The sequence below is a fragment of the Calonectris borealis genome, chromosome 3 (genome assembly GCF_964195595.1).
Source record: "Calonectris borealis chromosome 3, bCalBor7.hap1.2, whole genome shotgun sequence".
NCBI classification, from domain to species: domain Eukaryota; kingdom Metazoa; phylum Chordata; class Aves; order Procellariiformes; family Procellariidae; genus Calonectris; species Calonectris borealis.
Window position 1 is genome coordinate 41,165,049 of NC_134314.1, and position 19,961 is coordinate 41,185,009.

A 19,961-nucleotide genomic window follows, 5' to 3' on the forward strand; every position below is an offset into this window, starting at 1 on the left:
TCAAAAAGGCCTTAGAGTGGCCAAAGGAGTTAACTCTCTGGCACTGTGCAGTGTGCAACAGGGTATATAGAACCTTTCTCTAGGAATTCTGAAAGTCTCAATTACTTCCAACTCCATCACAGGCTGTGCAACATGGACAACTCCCTCGTCTCCGTATTTTAATTACACACCTATGAAATAATGAAAACAGAAACTGCTCAAGTTTAAGACTGCATTAATGATGAACATTACTGCTATTAACAGGTATTAGTTGTGCATGTTTAGTAGCGCTGAAGGATGCTGAGCTACTGAATGTGCATGCACATACTCCATTTCACCTCATCCAGGAGCACTTCCTCTCCCCTTTCCCACATGACTGTCCGGGTTCCGGCTGGGACAGGGTTAACTTTCTTCCCAGTAGCTTGGGGGGTGTGCTGTGTTTTGGGTTTAGTGTGAAAGGAGATGATGGCCCATTGATGCTTTGGCTGTTGCTGGGTGGTGCTTGCACCAGGAGGGGGGAGCACAGCCGGGGTGGTGGACCCAGCTGGCCAATGGGGTGCTCTATACCATGTGACATCATGCTCAGTATAAAAACCAGGTGTGTGGGGGGCCTCGGCCCCCGTTCGTGACACGCGGTCAGTGAGCAGTTGCATTGTGCATCGCCTGCTTTGTGTATTCTGTATTGTTGTTGTTCTCATTGTTATTATTACTGTTCCACTTCGTTTTTTACTTCAATTATTAAACTGTTTTTATCTCAACCCAGGAGCTTTCCTACTTGTGCCCTCCCGATTCTCTCCCCCATCCCACCGGAGGGGGGGGGTGAGCGAGCGGCTGCGTGGGGTTTATTTGCTGGCTGGGGTTAAACCACAACAATGACAAAAACATAACAAAGGGACCAAGACAATTTGCAGCTAATATTTATATAGAGCTTAGCATATTTTTGTGAAGACAAGAAATAATTAAGAGGCTCATGTACACAGAGTATGTTCCAAATATTGCTTTTTCCCTCATACGGCTTCTAAAGTCCAAGAAGATTTCAAGTGAGGGCTACTGTTGCAATCAGTATGACCCAGCAGACAAGCCATTGCGTGAAATAGCCATTTTTTTCTTATGCTTGTGCAGTCTGTGCCTGCTCAACAGGCTGGCAGCAAATCCAGAAGTTTATTTTAAGAAAACTAGACAAACCTGAGAAGATGCTGAAGAACAGAGATGGCATCTGGCTCTTGCAAGCACGCCACATTAACGTTGGTTAGCTGCTCATTCCCACGCATCTGTTCTAAACTAAAATGTAAGAATGAAAAACAAATGTTGGATGAAAACCGCTTGTTAGCAAAGCTGAACAAGAAAAACACTAATTTGTATTTTTAAGAAAAAAGGGTAGGCACCTTCTACTCAAGCTGAATGAAACACTGAGACAGACTAGCTGACTTCAACCCAAGATAAAAAAGTTAAAATTTGTGCTAGCCACTCAGTATCAACAGGATTAAAGATACGCATGGACAACAGGTCCAGAAGCTGATGCTAAAAGGACTAGGGAGGTAGTAAATACCATAGCAATGGTACCCTAGTACCATCAATACCTAGATGATAAGGGTGTACAGGGGAATAGACTACAGAAAAGGGATCAGGCTTGCACGTTCTCCATGAATACCATCTCCTATTACCAGGATACCAGGTTGGTACGGACCTTTGGCCTGATCCAGGAAGGTATCTTACATGCTGTTATGAAAATACATATCAATGTCTGCATTAAAAATGCTCTGAGAGATCATTATAATTGATAAAACTGTTCAAACTGGACTCTTCCGAAATTCTTTTAAAAAATAATTAAACATGTCAGGTGTTTGACCTTCCTGAGTCAACAGGAAGGGCTTTTAACCTTGGTTACCAACAGCGGGAAATAACAGAATGTTAAAAAAACCCACTAGCTACAGTGGTAGACAGAAACATCTAAGTTCTGTGATTTGGTATATTTTACAAGTACAGGCATTTTGTTTTTTACATCAGTTTTCTTAATCCTAGGGCCACTGTTCTTCATCACTGACACTAACCAGACACTAACAGTTAGCTCAGCCCTGTGAAAATGAGGTAGAAATTTCATTTTAATTGGCTTGCTCTTCTGGGAAGTCTCGGTGATTCCTATAGTAAACTCACACCTCTGCTGAAAAAGTGAACGTGTCATATTTAGGGAAGCAGTTAACACTACTACTTAACAAAGCAATAAGTTAATAAGGTTAAAATAGATGTCAAACTGTACTTCTGCATACAAACGCTCCTTTTACCTATGGAGTCTGGCATGGGTGTACTGCAAGAACACGCCTGTATCTCCACGACTTTGAAGAGCTCGATCCCAGCTAAACTGATAATCAGATGACAGAAGGCCCCGGAAGTCCTGGAACAATAAATTGTCACCTAAATATGGCTCTCCATCTCAATTTTTAACTTTTCACAGAAGATGCAAACACCTTGGGAGGCAGCTCAGACTCACCTGAATTATTAGTGCCGCAAGACCAACTTTCTCTGCTGTCTCCATAGGGTCTTCTATCTCTTTGGTTGCTGAAGAGAAACAGAGAAAAAGAAATGGTAAGTCCGTAGTAGCATAACGACTCCCTTGCTCAGATTTGGGGATGCCAATAAAACAGCATCTTCTAAAACTGTGAACTAGCAATATGGAAATTGTCAGGATATAAATCTTTCTTAAAAGTTGAGATATAGCTGTTTCAGATGGGCTTTCTCCCACTTCCCCTAGTATGCATAACGCAGATTTTAAGGTCAGAAGGGTTCATTACAACAAGCTAGATAGACTACACTGAATTCCTCTTTACAATTCACACAGCCAATCTCTAAGATCAGCAAGAGAATGACAGGGCAATTCAGATTTTGCTTAAAAACTGATAAAAAACTCCAAGTGATATGGAGGCAAAAATAGTCAAAGAAAAATTGTTCCAATGGCTAATGGAGCATTCAGATGTACATTTAGGGAGTATTCACACCATCCGCTGTAGATATCTAAGCTGACTACACTCAGAGAATCTGAACTGAGAGAATCATAGAATGGTTTGGGTTGGAAGGGACCTTTAAAGATCATCCAGTCCAACCTCCCTGCTGTGGGCAGGGACATCTTCCACTAGATCATGTTGTTCAAAGCCCCATCCAACCTGACCTTGAACGCTTCCAGGGATGGGGCACCCACAACTTCTCTGAACAACCCGTTCCAGTGTCTCACCACCCTTACCGTAAAAAACTTCTTCCTTCCAATCTAAACCTAATCTCTTTCCATTTAAAACTGTTGTCCCTTGTCCTGTCACTACAGGCCCTGGTAAAAAAGTCTTTCTCTGCCTTTCTTATAAGCTCCCTGTATATAGTGAAAGGCCACAATAACAACATCTCCCCAGAGCCTTCTTCTCCAGACTGAATAACCCCAACTCTCTCAGCCTTTCTTCATGGGAGAGGTGTTCCAGCCTTCTGATCATTTTTGTGGTCCTCCTCTGGACCCTCTCCAACAGGTCCATGTCTTGCTTGTACTGGGGACTCCAGAGCTGGATGCAGCACTCCAGGTGAGGTCTCACCAGAGCAGAGTAGAGGGGCAGAATCACCTCCCTCGACCTGCCGGCCACGCTTCTTTTTATGCAGCCCAGGATACAATTGGCTTTCAGGGCTGCAAGCGCATATGGCCAGCTCATGTCCAATTTTTCATCCACCAGAACCCCCAAGTCCCTCTCTGGAGGGCTGCTCTCAATCCCTTCATCTCCCAGCCTCTATTGATACTGGTGATTGCCCTGACCCAGGTGCAGGACCCTGCACTTGGCCTTATTGAACTTCATGAGGTTTGCAATGGCCCACTCCTCAAGTCAGTCCCTCTGGATGGCATCCCGTCCCTCAGTCAGCTGCACCACTCAGCTTGGTGTCATCTGCAAACTTGCTGAGGGTGCACTCAATCCCACTGTCTATGTCATTGATGAAGTTATTAAATAGTATTGGTCCCAATATGGGACCCTTGAGGGACACCACTTGTTACTGGTTTCCACTTTGGACATTGAGCCACTGACATATAACTCTTTGGACATGGCCATCCAGCCAATTCCTTATGCATCTAGAAGTTCATCCATTAAGTCTGTATCTCTCCAATTTATAGGTAAGAATGTTGTGGGGGACAGTATCAAAGGCCTTACAGAAGTCCAGGTAGATGACATCCATAGCTCTTCCCTTGTCCACTGATGCAGTCACTCCATCACAGACGGCCACTAGATTAGTCAGGCACAATTTGTTCTTCTCCATGGGTAGACATGACAAGAACCTCTCCAAAGCTCCTCTAACAAAATAGACTGAAGTCTATCATTACAAAACCTAATTAATCTGGAACAGTCTAAGAGAGCATGTCCTCACAACCGCTGCAGAGACATGTCTGCAAAGCTATTTCCAGCTTCTTCACAACTCAAGTGATATTCTTCAGCAGATAAGCAGCATGCTGCTGTGTACAGAAATTCACCAAAGGGCCTGTTTCATTCCCTGTCTCACAGGGCCACGCTGGTGCTCCAGTTCATCAGAAGTACAGTAAACTTGCCTACATAACAGCCCTTCAGATGCTGGATCTTCTGGGAAATCAATTACTTCTGTTTGGACCCACAACCTTGCCTAGTAAAAAGGTGATGCTTTTGACATACATAACGCTTTCTATTTTTAAACTCAGATCACAGTGCGCTCCTCTTCCTGTTTGTCTCTACTGGAGAGAAAGGAGGATTCTTATCATAGTCTTTTACAAGGCAAATCTGTTCCATTTTCACAAGGGCCAAGTGCATGTTTTTATTGTGGTATATGTAATCCATTAAATTTGCAGAGTTCAGCTACTATTTCCTGTCCCAGCTGATTTCCCACAAACAGCAGGATATGGAGAATTCATCTGTTCTCTTAAGGCACCACTTAAGCTGAAACAGTTTTGCAGTACAGTTTTAGTACACTTAGATTTCTGACTTTTGCTTTGCTACTTCTTCGTGCCAGGTCAGCAAAGCCAACTGAGGCAACTTTGAGTAGTTCACACTACTCATACCTTTGCTATTTACAAAATTCAAAAAGGATTAAGCTTGAAAAGTGTGGGGATAGTTCACAGCCCTGAGAAGTCTCAAACTGACTATTAATTCACAAAGACAAATATGTTTAGACTACATTATTACATTTCATAACTGAGATTTGTTTCAAAACAGAACAACTGTCTCAGAATCCAGGCTTTTGTTTAGATGCTTAATGAGACACAGACAAAGATATCTAAGAGAAAGTAAAGCAGCAAAGGAAATAATTGGCATTATAGAGAGGATTTACGTGGACTGCAGGATTCATTGAGATGAGTAGAAAGAAAAAAAGATGCCAATAATGGAAACTTAAATAGCAGAACAACTGTGTACAGTTAATAGCGAAGAAAGAGTGTATACAAAGGTATTTAACTAACACCTCCAGCTCCACACAGGCATGATTTTTAAAGCTAGCATTGGCTGTTAGATGCCCAGTTCCTCAAACCTCTTCAATGACAGTGAGGCATTTTGATGACAAATACAAGTTTGTAATATCTTCCACTGCATATCCAAACACTTTTCAAACATTGAAGACATTGCTATGAGTCAGGGATTTAAGATTTCTAATTTAAGAAAGGGGAAGCAAGGCAGGAATTCAAACATAAGGGGAAAAATTTCTACAAGTACAGGTAGGATTTAGGATCTAACGGATAAGCTCAAGGGAATGCTGCAGTGCCATCTGAACACATTACTTCTTTTGGCTGTTCTTCTGCCTACTGCTTGTGCAATGGAACATGGGTCTGTACCTCTGCCGTGTCAGTTCAGTCCAGCATAAAAATAAGTTTGCTTTGCACTCAGCTGTGATACTGACCTTTAAACTGAGGCTCTAAGCTCCATTCCTCTCTGCAGTAAAACTGGTTTGAATTGAGGGTCACCCTTCTGTCATTCTGCCTGCCCCCCTTCTCCTTGACCACTCTACAAGCAAAATTATCTGGATTAAGAAAGCTGAGGAGGCAGAGCAAGGAAGATACACGCTACTTAACCTGATCAGTTCCTTGATTCAATTCAGCACCTAACTCCAGAAAGCACAAGAGGGGGCAGCATTTCACTGGGAACTGCTTGAATCTTTACTGCGTCAAGAGGAAACGGTTCTAGAGCCACAGCTCGAGGTGCAGGCAAACATCCCCTTCAGCAGATTCTGCTGCAGAGCAGTGACCTCCTGGAGACTCCGGAAACAGCCACGAGGCTGGGAGGATGACAAGGCAGTAGTTCCAGACAAGCTACAGTCAATCTTGCCAGAGAAAACTGTAAGAACTACAAATCCTTTGGATGAAATCTGACTGTTCCCTGAACTCCAGCCCCAACCCCACTATTGACTAATTTGTCCCTCCAGAAAAAAGCAACTGTTTTCCCCCAAAGGCAAGTACTTCCTTCCCAGTGCAAAAGCATGATGAAATCATTTCACTGAATGTTAAAATTTGCAAATCTGTAATTTAGGGAAGTTCACAGAGTTCCCTGAACTCCAGCCCCAACCCCACTATTGACTAATTTGTCCCTCCAGAAAAAAGCAACTGTTTTCCCCCAAAGGCAAGTACTTCCTTCCCAGTGCAAAAGCATGATGAAATCATTTCACTGAATGTTAAAATTTGCAAATCTGTAATTTAGGGAAGTTCACAGAGTTGCAAAGGATAATTTTAACATTGTTTATATTATGAGAGATACAAGAAGTGCACAGATCAGGTGCGATTAGTCTGATGCATGGAAAAGTGAGGGGTAGAAAAGATGTGATCAACACAGAACACCAAAAGAAATTAATAAGACCTGCAATAGCTAACTTTTTGCGGAAGCCATGTTTTGTAACATCCTTGAGCGAACTTCATTTAAAACATCTTCCAGGAAAATTACTTCTCCTCTCCGAGTCTTCATCCCTTGAACTAGACCAAAAGACACATGCTGGCACCTGTGTTGAAAAGCAGCAGGACCTAAAATTACATTTTAATCAAGAGAAATGTTTGCAGTGTTTGTTCAGAGCTGGATTCTTACCAGGAACCAGCAATAACAGCTGAATAAATAGCACTGCAACGTGGGAAGCTTGGTGATATAATCAGTAACTCTCATTTCAGCAACCAAAGCTCCATACTTATTATATAATGGGAAAATTATGATCAGAATTATGATAACCTGGTCATTTGTGTGCTCTTGAGAACCTCTCTTGCTACTAGCTTTAGTACAGAGGACTCAACGCAATAAATTGAGGAGAGACAGGATGTAGACAGATCAAATTACTGTGGCAACACAGATCTGTTAGTAACATTAGAAAGGGAGTCATAATAATTCTATTGTGGCCACATTAAACTAAAAGTGTAATTAATCGTTGCTAATAATAAAACATTCATTGCTTCTGCTCACAATAATCCCAAGCATTATTCTGGATCTATAACCTAAGGTAATTTTAGTGCAACTTTAAGCACTGTGAAAGGAGGCAGACTAATATTCCTGAAGGCTAAAATCCTATATTTAACCACAGAAGACATGCAGTCTGTCAGAGAGGAATATGATTTAGTCTGCAGATCCATTACTGACCTTTGCTCAGATTGCTAACAAGATTGGTAATTACAATGAATAACAGCAGGGATACATTTCCCTACAATAGATATTTCAAGCCTAAAGTATGATTCAAACTCAGATTCTGCTAGAATATCATACTTCAAGAAGTAATCATTTAATATGTGATCACACAATATCCCAGAAGCTATGCCATAAAGTCTCTGAAAGACTGTTTCCCTTTTTCCCATTTTTACATCAAGCAGTTATGAAAGACCTGTTAAATGAGACACAGGGCTGTTTTTCACATCCTGAACACATGGCGATGCCTCCCTTCGCAAATAATGCAGACCAGCAGGACCGGACGTATAGAGTGAAAAGGTTGGTGCCGAGGACCTGAGGCCCACATTGCGCACAATTCTGAGGGTTTTGTTTTCTTATTTTTTCCTCCTTATTGGACTAGCATTAGTTGGGTCCTACAGGCCAAATGTCTGCTTGCACTCTGGAGTCCATTAGTTGCACATCAGCAGTACATCTTGTAGCTTAGTTTCATCCAAAATCCCTACATGATGTGCTTCAGTGTTGTGACAAGTGGACACAGTCAGGAGATTCTCTTCAAAAGAGCACCCCACTGAAATTCCAATGTACATGTTACCCGTTCTTAAAAAAAAAAAAGAAAAAAAAGGTATACAATTAAGATTCATAAATACATACCTTTCTGCCCAGTCATAACCCATGAGCTTCAGTATTTGGAACAAATGTTGAAAGTGATTACTTTGACTTTTATCTGTCTAAGAAATAGAATTGGTGCATCTTAGAAAACACTCCAAGTTTGATAAGGATTAGCTTTTAACACACAAACACACAATACCACAGATACTGTGCCAGTAAGTCACTGCAAGCAGAATTAAGACCTATGAAGACAGGCAAGACTTGAAAAATGTAAGAGCTGGAATCTATGGCCATGGGATTTTGCATCTTGTCAGAAAAAGCAATCTACCTTTTCAAAAATTATTATTCCTAGGTCATGAAGGCAAAGCCATGAACTGAAATGAAACCTTGATGTTCTTTAGTTTCACATAATCTGTGAGCCACCCATCAAAAAAAATGCCTCCATTTTCACTTCAGAACCTTGCTGCTCTTGTTATATTCCCATGTTTTACATCACCAAACTTTAAGGTTCCTTTGGCTTAGAAACAGCATGATTTGTGGAGCTTCACATGTCAGGTGCATAATTGAAAAAAAAAAGTATGCATGATCACATTTTCATATTAATGATGCATCTTGTGCTCTCTTTCACTTCCAATTACTCTCTCCTATGACTTAAGACAGTTTCTGATGGAAGTTTCTTTATGTCTAACAATGATCTTCATTTGTGTTTCTAGCTACAGCTGTTGCTATGGAGTTCACTTTCCTACCTAGTTGCTTTGACTACATCAGTCAAAGACTCCTTTATCCCTCCTTAAAAAACACTGCAATGATAAAGCCAAATAACCACTATTTCCTTATTTGTTTGGTGTTCCAAGACAGGGAGTGAGTAGTGAGTGAAGCGCTTATCAGCGTTTTTTCCCAACTCTACCATTGTATCAAGCCTCAAGCACCTGCCTCCTCTTTCACAGTTCCTCATAACCTGCTCCACTCCTATGCATCACCTCTCTCTGTGCTGATTCACAAGCAAGACTGATAAATGGACAGTGGTGGTCATCATTTCAAACAAGGGTATGAGAGAAGCACTCTATACATGTAACAAAGCCAGATCTCTCTCACTAAAAGATCTCACAATAAACTTTATAAAGTTTAGATTAAGGCCAGCTCACTGTACTGGCTGATAGTGCCTCGCTGTTTCCTCTGCTTCCCTCTAGGTCTGAAGTCATCTCTGTTCTCCTGTTTTACAAGAGATTACACATTCTATGACAGAAACTGGTTTTGGTTTGTGTGCACAACAGCAGATCCCTCACCACCTGGACCATAATCACAGCATTTAAAAGCCTCTTTGAAGGACTGCAGTCTTTTGTGAGTAAATATTGTGACAAATCATGACAATACTCACTGACAAAAGACTCCAATTCTTCTCAACTTAATTGCTTCTTCATGACTCTTTGCAGAGCAGAATTTTCAGCTAAAACTAAACTAAAAGTCCTCTTAAATTTGTAATTACTTGTCTTGACCAATGTATATAGAAATAGCATACAGAAGAATATTTAAAATTATTAACAGAAAATAATCTAATAATAATCTAATAGCTTTTTTTAATAATCCTTTAAACTCCCATGGAAATAAGAACATGAAAAGGGAGGCCAAGATAAGAATACCTATCAGGCAGTAGAAGCTGAATTCCAGGTTTTAGCTGGCCACCTGAAAACTAAGCATCAACTCCTGTGTTTTTGGATGCTGTATGATACTGCAAGAAGCATAACAATGAGTGTTTATTATGCTTGAACAATCCACACAATTGATATTGCATGAAAACCAAATTTGTTAAGGATGGAAATAAATACTAGGGAGTACCACGCAACTTCAGCCCTGCCTAAAAGTAATACTGAAAACATGGATGTATAGCTAGGTTAAAAAAGATGAACCTGCAGACACTACCATTTCATAAAATTACTTTTTTTTTCATAGCTTCATAGCATGGCAAAAATAACACAAATGCTCAAAAAGAAGATTCATATTATGAAGAATGGCAGATTTTTTCCCTTACAGGCCCCAAAATTATACATGTCCAAATGTAGTCTAAGTGGTTAGCTTTAAGGGAGAAGTTTGCAGTCTGACAATGTGGATTATATTTAATTCTTCATATATAAAAGTGTTTTCGTCTCCTGTTTTGAATGCAACATTCAACGGAATCTTAGCACCTCTTTAATAATATATGTCACACATTTTTAAATGTTTTGAATATTTTGCTCATAACACTGCATTTTCATGAAATAAGTAGGATTTTTTAAAATATAAATTGGTGGATGCACTGATTTACAGCATTACAACTAATAAACCAATTCAATGTTCTTTTAATCAAGTTGATCTCATGAAAACAGGATGATCTTACAAAATAAGACTCAAGAGCCTCTAAATAATTTTCTTGTAACAAGATCAGGATTATGAAATACATTTGTATTTAATAATTAAAGACTAAAATCATTGGTGTTCTCACTTAAACCCATTAAGTCCTCCCGCCTCTGGTAACACTGAGTAAAGTCCTAACCCACTACAAAGCACTGCCACAAAACAACAGCAAAACTCAGCAAGGCTGGCAGTTCCCTCGTCAGGCTCTCTGTCCCACAAACTCTCTTAACAGTTCATGTTATTGCCCTCTCATTTTATGACCCACTTTCTCAGCCCTCAGAAAGTCAGAAATGATAGAAATACTAACCATGTTATCCAAAAAACTATGCAACCTTAGCAAGGTTGAGAGAACAGGACTAGACAGGCTAATCTGTCATTTCCAACTTGAATGAGACATCGATTATAATGGTCATGTCGATCATGCCACAGTCTAGTTTTGCTGCCTATCTGTTTGGACTAGGAGTAGGTCACAGAGGCCCAGGCAAGGAAGTGAACAGTCACTGGAGTTCAGCTATAAGCAGGCAGTCAGCTCAAGACTATTGCTTCTGTACTTGCTCACTCCATTAGCTTAACATTCAGCCCCCATCCTAATTTGTGCAAAATACCCACCCAGTTACTTTCTTTTTTTCTAATTGTTTTTTCTCCCTTGGTCCCTACTACCTCATGGTATAAAAAATACAAATAATTACCTAGCCTCATGAACTAGGCAGGAAGCTTCCTTAACTCCTAATGCACTGCACTTTCACAGCCACAATGGTCTTCGATGCCAGTGAATCTACTCTCCACACAAGTTCCATTCAGTAGAGGTAACCTCCCCCCAAAAAACACAACAAAAAAACCCTGTTCTATGACCACCTGTGGGAATGACAAGTTAGTGGAAACTTCCTGAAGACTGAAAATAAAAGGAGGAATGTGACTTAACTAAAAGTAGCACTTTAAACTATCTGGGTATTTAATTTTACGCTTACTGATCTCTCTCCTTCCCCTAAATCATTATACTGGCTTTTGAAAGAGTTGCACCGGAGAAGATTTATCAGCATTACCAAACACATCACAAAGAACATGCCAGCACAAAAAACCTGCAGTTTTTTTCCACGGGTCATTAATTGACTTCACATAATAGAACATGGTTTTAAAAATGTTTTTTTTTTTCTAAATCTGGGGGAAAAAAAAATTAAAAGCATCACGTAGTATGTCCTTGGTAATACTAAAGCAAAAAAAGTCTCACACAAATGAGGAGATAATCCTGCTATTCATTACTGATACTGCTGGAATTGTTAAAGAGCAAAATAATCAAACCAAGAAACACAAAAATATTCCCTGTCTACAACTGCTCCAGATTGATTAAGCAGTAATTTATGTGCGATTTCTACATAATGAAACGGAGGCACTGTTCAAAGCCATAAAAATTTACATTTCAGATAAGATATCAGAACTTTAGAGTAGACTTAGATTCATTTTAGAACATTAATTTCTAAATTTCTAAATTAACATTTTACAACTCCTTATAACATTAACAGCTTTTTCTGACTTGTTTAAATATTAATTACAACATTTATATAGAAAATACAATGTCAATTGAGTAAAAGTTCCTTTAAACAAATTGCAATGAATTTTTAAAACAGAGAATAACTCCAGAGCTGATTTTTCAACTGTTCAGTAGGTCATGAACTGAAACAGAACCAAGAAACACTGCCATATTGAGGCACAGTTGCTGGGCAGTAAGGGCATCTATTTTACTGCCAAAAATACCACGTGCCAAAGTCATATTGGGAGCAAGAGGCCCCCTGGATTATTTGCGAGAGTCAGGCTCAAAAGCGTTTGGTGAATCTAGAATTACTTACCACATAAATCATAGTATCCCAGCTATACTTATTCATTCGGTCTATAGCAGCAGCAAGATCTCTGAAAGAGATAATGAGAAACTATTTGGACTTTCACTCATACATACCTCATTATTTGCCTTTTGGGAAAATAATCTACTCTTATGGAGGGAAGAGGACTGCCAGATTAGAGGGATCCATGTATGCCTTACACAAAAAAGAGGACATGTATACTTTGTTCATGACGTGTTTGAAATGTTTTTTTAAACCACCAGTTATGAAAATTACTGAGGAAACAGTTCTTATGCACAGAGTAAGTCTGGTCTCTGCCTACTGGGACAATCAATCAACCAGGAGACTTGAGAGAAACAACCCTCTCCTGGAAAACTAACCCAGTGCTCAGCGTTGGGTTACATGATAAAAAGCTCATGTTCGCACACACAAGTAGTACAGAGAAACAACTTGCTCAAGCCCTTCCCAGGGCTGTCACAGGAGAGCCATCAGCCCCATGTTCCAGTCTGAAACCCACTCTGGACCACCTCCTGACTGAGGGAGATTACTGCCTAAGGGACATGGGATGCAAAGAAAAACCATTTTGCAATTGCACAGGACTTATTATGGGATGCTTAGGGGAGAAACCAAAGATGGGAAAAGAGAGGGAAATAGGGCAGGAGGCTTGTAAACCGATTGCTGGTTAGTATGTTTGTCCGGTTGTGCCCTGCACCTGATCAGCACAGTCCGTCCTGTCTTCTTATTAAACTCCATTTCAAACTTCTCTTCTGTGTGCATGTGTGTTTGGCGGTCACAGCAACTGGAGTTGGGGACTACAGGTCACATAGGCCATATACCTGTGGTGCCAGCAACTGAAGCGACTGGAGGTAAGTGAAATTAAATGATAGCAACCATGGATTGCTGACCAAGGTGTCTCTGCTGCCAACAACTGGAGTGAGGGCACACACGTCCACATGTGATTGACAGCAAATATCAAGCTGAACTAGCCAGCAAGTAGGTGAAGTGCCCTGCGACCCAGGTACATGTGTGTCTTCAAAGATGAGGCACCCAGAGGAGTCTGTACTGTCTGTATCAGGGGGTCTAGGCCAACTGTTGGAGACCATGGGGCCTGGGGGTTAACTGAGAGACTCGCCTGTGTACATGCGTGTCTCTACGTAGGAGGCAACAGGGGAGAGTGAGGATCCAGGGCCAGCTGCTGGATGGACCGCATGTCTAAGCCCAGTTACCAGAGGGATCCGCTGTGTCTGTTCCAGCAACTGGAGTGGGGCTATGGGCCTTGGGGGCTCGCATGCCCAGGTGCCAGCAAGTGGGGAGACCTGGGGATCCAGGGGCCAGCTAATGGGCAGACTGAGTGTTGAAGCTCAGCTACTGGAGAGAGCCACATTGTGTATACATACTCTATACATACAATACATATGTATACTACTTAGGTAGGTAATATATATCGCATACATACATTTGTGTATATATATACACACATATATACATGTATATTGCTTCACACTATTAGACCTTCACTCTAATCAGTCAGAGGGGAACAAAATGAAGCCATTTGTGCTGAGTGCCGAGTGGTTTTGTCTGTGTTGCCCTGTTTGGCTGGCTGTGTGTATATATGCGTGTGCGTTTGTGTGCCTACGGGAACAGCTGCTCAGCCTCACTACTGGTGGGACCTGTGGGCATGGAGCAGTGGCAGCCTTGCCTCTACCCGGCTACAGGATTCAGCAGTTCCCTAATGTGCAGGATTGACTGCAGCATCTCTCTAATACCCTTGTCCTGAAAAGCTGTACACAGTTTACCCTGAGGGCTAGACATCTGATTTATTTACATTACTGGCACAAAGAAACTGTTGAGGCTTCCACATTAAAATACCCAAGAGAAATTTTAGGATACTGATAAGGCGGCAGGAAAACAGTGATAAAATTGATGGTACAGTGCTGGTGGTCCACTGAGTCAATGAAGACATGGTTGAACAAGCCCTTTTTTTCAGCATCACACTGCCAATAAATATTTTAAGCAAAGGTCTTTCTAAAACCTTCGCTATTTGGCAAGTGTTTATTAGGTGAAGAGATCCCAGCTTTGTTTTTGAAGTCAGTAGCTGGAGAAAATATTATGATTTATGGAAAGAGGAGATTTACTACAGACTGCTTAAGAAAAGTATTTAAAAGCAGTTGCTTTTCCTGAGCCATTTTCATCCCATCATAGTTACACTGCTAGTTCCAGTTACAATTACTCATTCGTCAAGGTGTTCCATCCCAGAAAGAAAAAGCTTCAAAACTTGTACTATCAGTTACAAATGTAATCATGTACAAAAGTTTATTGGCAAAACAAACAGCAAGAAACATAGATGAGCTTACTTGCCTTGTTATATAAAGCGATGTCCCATCACTACGCATGACGGTGGAAAATGATGAGAGGTCTTTCTTTTCTGAAAGATCCACAATTCCTGTCCCTTGTCTATAAGTTGAGAGAAAATACTGAAGTAACTGCAAGCCAGATCCAAAATACAGGTAAAGTTCAGGTGAGACAGAGGTCAGAATTAAAATGAAGGCCTTTTGCCATAGAAACCCGCTCGCTCTAGACAATCTCATTCTTTTCTTTGAATGACCGTATCCCGTAAGTCTTTTTGAAGACCGTTCCTCTAACTTTGTTGTCATCACTGCTGATGCCAAGGAGCCATCTGCCCACACGCTGGTGCACTCCATGACTACAGCTTCTGTCCCAGTTCAGCCAGGCAGCACATCAAGGCAAGGATCTCATCTAACTCTGCTCGTTAAATGGCACATGCAGCTACCAAACTAATTAACAGCCTAAAAGGCCATTAGGAGTTGAACACTGTCATTGTACCTAATTTGTCAGGGCCAGGCTTCTGTGCAAAATTAAGGCAAACTTAATTTTTAGCTGTGTTTGCACAAATCCTGTTAGCCTTCTACAAGAACAACTACCAAAACCATCTAAAGAAAACTCTTCCCTTTAGATGACGTACACACCTCACTCATCATATTTCATTTGAAATGCAATTGAGTTGTTAAGTAAACTACACCAATAGATTGAATAATAAGTTCATACATTGTTTTCTGAAGGAGTCCTTTATCCTCCAACATCTTTAGAACTTCCTGGGATTTCTCTTGGTAAAATGATTCTCCAGAATATTCATCAAAGTGCACTCCTAGACGCTGAAAAGTTCCAAGAATATCAAAGAAGGGAAACATTGTTAGATAGAGGCTAATCATTTCTTCAAATTAAGTCAGATGATAGGTCTGTGTCACAGGTCAAATAGAGTGCAAAGATTAATTTTATTCCAGGAAATGTCACTTCATTGTGAAAAGGAAAGGAAGTTTGGATTTTGATTTAATTGATTTCTGAATCTCCCTGAGTTTAATAACAGCGTTGGGTATAATGTTCACGAGAAATTAGGAGTAAACTGGAGAGAGCAGTTAGTACAAAAAATTTGAGGTAGATCTCTAACTTGCTGTGCTGGAGGCAAAACCAGTGGACTGCAGAGAAGTTACTTGGACTTGAAACCAATCCTATTTTAAAAGGATGCTACAAGAAATAGAAAAACACCCACAAACACTGCTGAGTGCACAGAAATCAGCATTACCAGGAATGCTGAGGGTACACCTAGGGGAGATAGGATGACTGTCGAAACCGGATAAAATGTAATAGTACAAAAGACAAGGTTTTTAACTGAGGGCAACAAAGCTGTCAGTCCATCAGCTCGATACTTACTAGTTCGAAAAGGAATCAGGAGAGAAAGATCTAGCTGTACCAGTCATCATGTGATCAATGATGAGCAACCATCATGCTGCAGCTGCATACACAGCCCAATACCCACTCACCCTAACAGGTCAGCTTTCCACTAGAATTTATCAAGGCTGCGTCTCACTTAGGAGATCTTAACTTGGAGTACTTAGCACGAATCCAGTGATAAGTTTCAGGGAAGAAATCAAAACAGCCAGGTTATCTGGATTACTGAGGAAGGGGCAAGGCCACTTCTCTTTTAACTTTGTGATCAAGGATGAGAGAAGACATGACCAATTTCTACAAATACATCAAGAGGAAGGAGATGGAAAAATGCAATTTTAAGTAAAGAATAATACTAGAAGGAGGAAGTGGTATAAAATGAGTCACAAATTCTTTGGAACTGCAAGTTAGAAAAAAATGTCTAAGCCCATCAAAACTGGGCACCCGTTCCAGAATTTCATTAGAAGAACGTGGGAAAAAAAACACTAGCTGGTTTTCAGATGGACTCTTGAGTAAGATTACATAGTATTAGTACCAAGAGACTGGATTCAGTGACAGCAGGTGTATCTCACTCCTGTTTCCCAAATTCATAAGATTCATTTTGTGGTCAGTGGCACAAACATCTCCCATGAAACAGTGGACGCCGGCTCCATTCTCGAGATTACAGTATGCAACAGATGGCTGTGTATTAGCTCAACTCAACCTGCACGTAACTTATGCACTGATTACTGTTGTAAACTCCTGCTGCTATAATTACTTACACTCAATTTAATATGCAACATACACAGCTCTGCATTATAATATTAGATCAGCAGTGTGAAAACAGAGTTATCTCCTAATAAAATTTATTACATGGAAATAGTTAAATTTAGTGGGCTGTTGCCGACTTCTAAGATAAAACAAAACTGAAGAGTATTTATCTAACACTGATTTGCTTTGTTGCCTAGCACCATACTCCTAGCTTAAGGGCTTCTGAGAATTAGTCAAAGGGTCAATTACGTGGACTCCATTAAACAAAATGCATCTAGGCTGTCAGCAACTAAAGTGACGGTCTGTTTGGATGTTAAATCAACTGCCGTGCTTTTTCCAAACAGAATGGGGCATAACCTGGCATATTTAGAAACATCTTCCCCCAATACTGTGAAGTTTACTGGAAAGGCAATGAATTGACAACAGTACAGCAACCTCTTCCTAAGTCAGATCACTGCTTGGCAGTCTCTTGGATGAAAAGGTGCTGTGCATTGTCAATTAGATTGATGGAGCAACAGATAAAGAGAGACCATTTTAACAACAACGCAGAAAAAGCAGTGAATTATTTGTACCTTATAAATTCGGATGTATTCCTCAATACTGAAGTCTCTAAATTGTTTCCAAAGTGACAATGTCTGCTCATCATGTTCCTCCAGTTTTCTAAAGAAATCCTTAGCCAGTTTTTTTGTGTTTTCATCTTCTGCTGCTTTGTTAATCTGCACATACACCTAAAATATAATGGCACTGAAAATGTTGAAGTAGTATAATCCTCTCCTCCAATAAAAATAAGCAGAGCAAAGTTCTACAAGAATACAAATACATTTAAAGATGACATTTGTAACGTCAAAATTTTAAAGCCATGTTAATGGAATACATTTCCTATTTAAAGGATGAATGAGTAGTCCAAACTCCAATAGGAAAATCTGCAGCTTATCTTGAAACAAGACTAAGGCCATAGTTCCCTACTGCTGTCACTATCGTCCTCTTCACAACACTGAAACAAACTGCAGCAGCAGAATACAGAAGAACTAGTTTATACATGAAAAGGAAACCATCACAGACTTTTAAACCCGAGGCTTTTCCTCAGGGGACCACAAAGTTGATAAGACTCGATGTTTTACAAGCTCAAAAAAAAAAAAAAACAACCCAGTTCTGATCCAAAAGCCACTTACTTACAGTACTATGCACTCATACTAATACATGCTGTCTCTCTGTGACTGAAGTCAAGCATATGAATGTCAACACGTGACTAGACAGACACATATGCACTGTCAGTTTGCTAAAAGCATTACATACTCTTTTATTAGCCAACTTTATCTATGTACAACAAATTTGGCTCTCCAGCTTGGAGAAGAGAAGGCTGAGGGGTGACCTCATCGCAGTCTACAACTTCCTCAAGGTGGGCAGCGGAGTTGGAGGTGCTGATCTCCTCTCTCTGGTGACCAGTGACAGGACACGAGGCAACGGAATGAAGCTGCATTAGGGGAAGTTCAGGTCGGACATTACGAAAAGGTTCTTCACTGAGAGGGTGGTCGGTCCCTGGAACAGGCTCCCCAGCGAAGTCGTCACGGCACCAAGCCTGTCAGAGTTCAAGGAGGGTCTGGACAACGCTCTTAGTCATATGGTTTAGTTTTAGGTAGTCCTGCAAGGAGCAGGGAGCTAGACTCGATGATCCTTATGGGTCCTTCCAACTTGAAATATTCTATGATAACATATTGCTTTATATCTAAAGGCCAAATATTTGCCCAGACAATGATTCCTTGTTTTCCACTTATAGCATTTTGAAAGCCCATGGAAAAGTTTCTAAAAAGTTAAAGTACTACGTAAAAATAATTAAATTAACTAGTGGTTATACTAAGTATTTAGACCCAAATAGTTCAACACTGTTTAACTTTTAAGTCTTTGTAAGGGAGTTTTAATTCCCAAATCATTGTGATCTTGATAAAAAATGAGTAATTATAAAAACCTTACTCCTGCAATGTTCAGACAAGGAGTTTGTCAACAATACCTTGCTTGAATGGGTGCCGTCTACCAAAAAAAAAAAAAAAACTTCCACAGCCAAACTCTTGAACTTTTCCCCTTCCTTTTATGTCCCAAGATTTTTAGAGATTTTAACAGGCAGTACTGCTGACAAGCCTCAAAGATTAATGTTTGCTTAGTTCTGCCACAAAAAAGAAATTTAAAGTAGAGGGAAAATTCAACCCTTTCCAAGAACAATGTTCCCCCTCCCCCATCAGTAGCTTCACACATTCTAATGCCGCCTACCCCACCCCCAATCTTTGATGTTATAAAGTAAAAATAATGCAAAAGGCATATTTGCATCTGATTCTTGACCAAAATGGAGGGTGCAAAGAGGTTTGGAAAGGTACGTTTGTCTATACGTTTATTTATATAGAAATTGTGCTATGGAAATTTTCTTTTTAAACGAACTATAGGAAAGATTAGTTTCACACAACAGCAGAAAAAAACACCACTTTGAAACACATCTCAGTTTTTGATATAAACCACGAATACAGCTGAAGAAACAGTTAAAAATTGGGAATATTTGAGAAAATAATTTGGTCTCAAACAACTACTTTTTTAGAACCTTTTGCAGCTTGACTGAATACTGTTCTCTACACTTGAAGGTAATTTTTTTAAGGTCATAAAGCCTACATACTATTGCAATAGATGGTATTTTAAAGCTTTAGTGCAAAATTCAAGTATTCAAAATTTAAATCCTAAGAATGGACTGAAGTTATAAATAAAAATTAAATAATGTGTAGCAAGGCACAACGACAAGAATATGACTACTTCTTGTTGTCTCTTTAAATCAGTCCGACAGCTCTTAAACACCTCCATGTTGAGAATCTATCAATTTTATTGAGCAGGCCTCAGGGATGAGGGAACAAGCGAACAAAATTTATCTATGTCAAAGAAGCTGGCAAACTCAGAAGGAGCTACTCTGCCACATAAACAATCTGCCTAATATGTATTCAGCTGTAGAGTATCCAAGTATTCAAACACAGTTCGTTCCTTTGCCAGTAAACAGATTTATGCG

At 40.2% G+C, this 19,961-nt stretch overlaps 1 protein-coding gene across 5 annotated transcripts in view; it reads right to left on the minus strand.

Moving 5' to 3' along the window:
- RARS2 (arginyl-tRNA synthetase 2, mitochondrial) overlaps positions 1 to 19,961 on the minus strand; it is a 41,468-nt gene that overhangs the window by 4,602 nt on the left and 16,905 nt on the right. For 4 of the 5 annotated variants that reach the window (XM_075145449.1, XM_075145448.1, XM_075145452.1 and 1 more), the window contains 9 exons: positions 17,494 to 17,649; positions 15,494 to 15,600; positions 14,786 to 14,881; positions 12,437 to 12,497; positions 8,244 to 8,320; positions 6,821 to 6,945; positions 2,468 to 2,535; positions 2,262 to 2,371; positions 1,165 to 1,260 (listed from right to left, as the gene is read on the minus strand). In XM_075145449.1, the coding sequence (XP_075001550.1) occupies positions 1,165 to 1,260; positions 2,262 to 2,371; positions 2,468 to 2,535; positions 6,821 to 6,945; positions 8,244 to 8,320; positions 12,437 to 12,497; positions 14,786 to 14,881; positions 15,494 to 15,600; positions 17,494 to 17,649 (896 nt within the window). The remainder of the gene's footprint in view (positions 1 to 1,164; positions 1,261 to 2,261; positions 2,372 to 2,467; positions 2,536 to 6,820; positions 6,946 to 8,243; positions 8,321 to 12,436; positions 12,498 to 14,785; positions 14,882 to 15,493; positions 15,601 to 17,493; positions 17,650 to 19,961) is intronic. The other variant, XM_075145451.1, reaches the window with a different exon arrangement.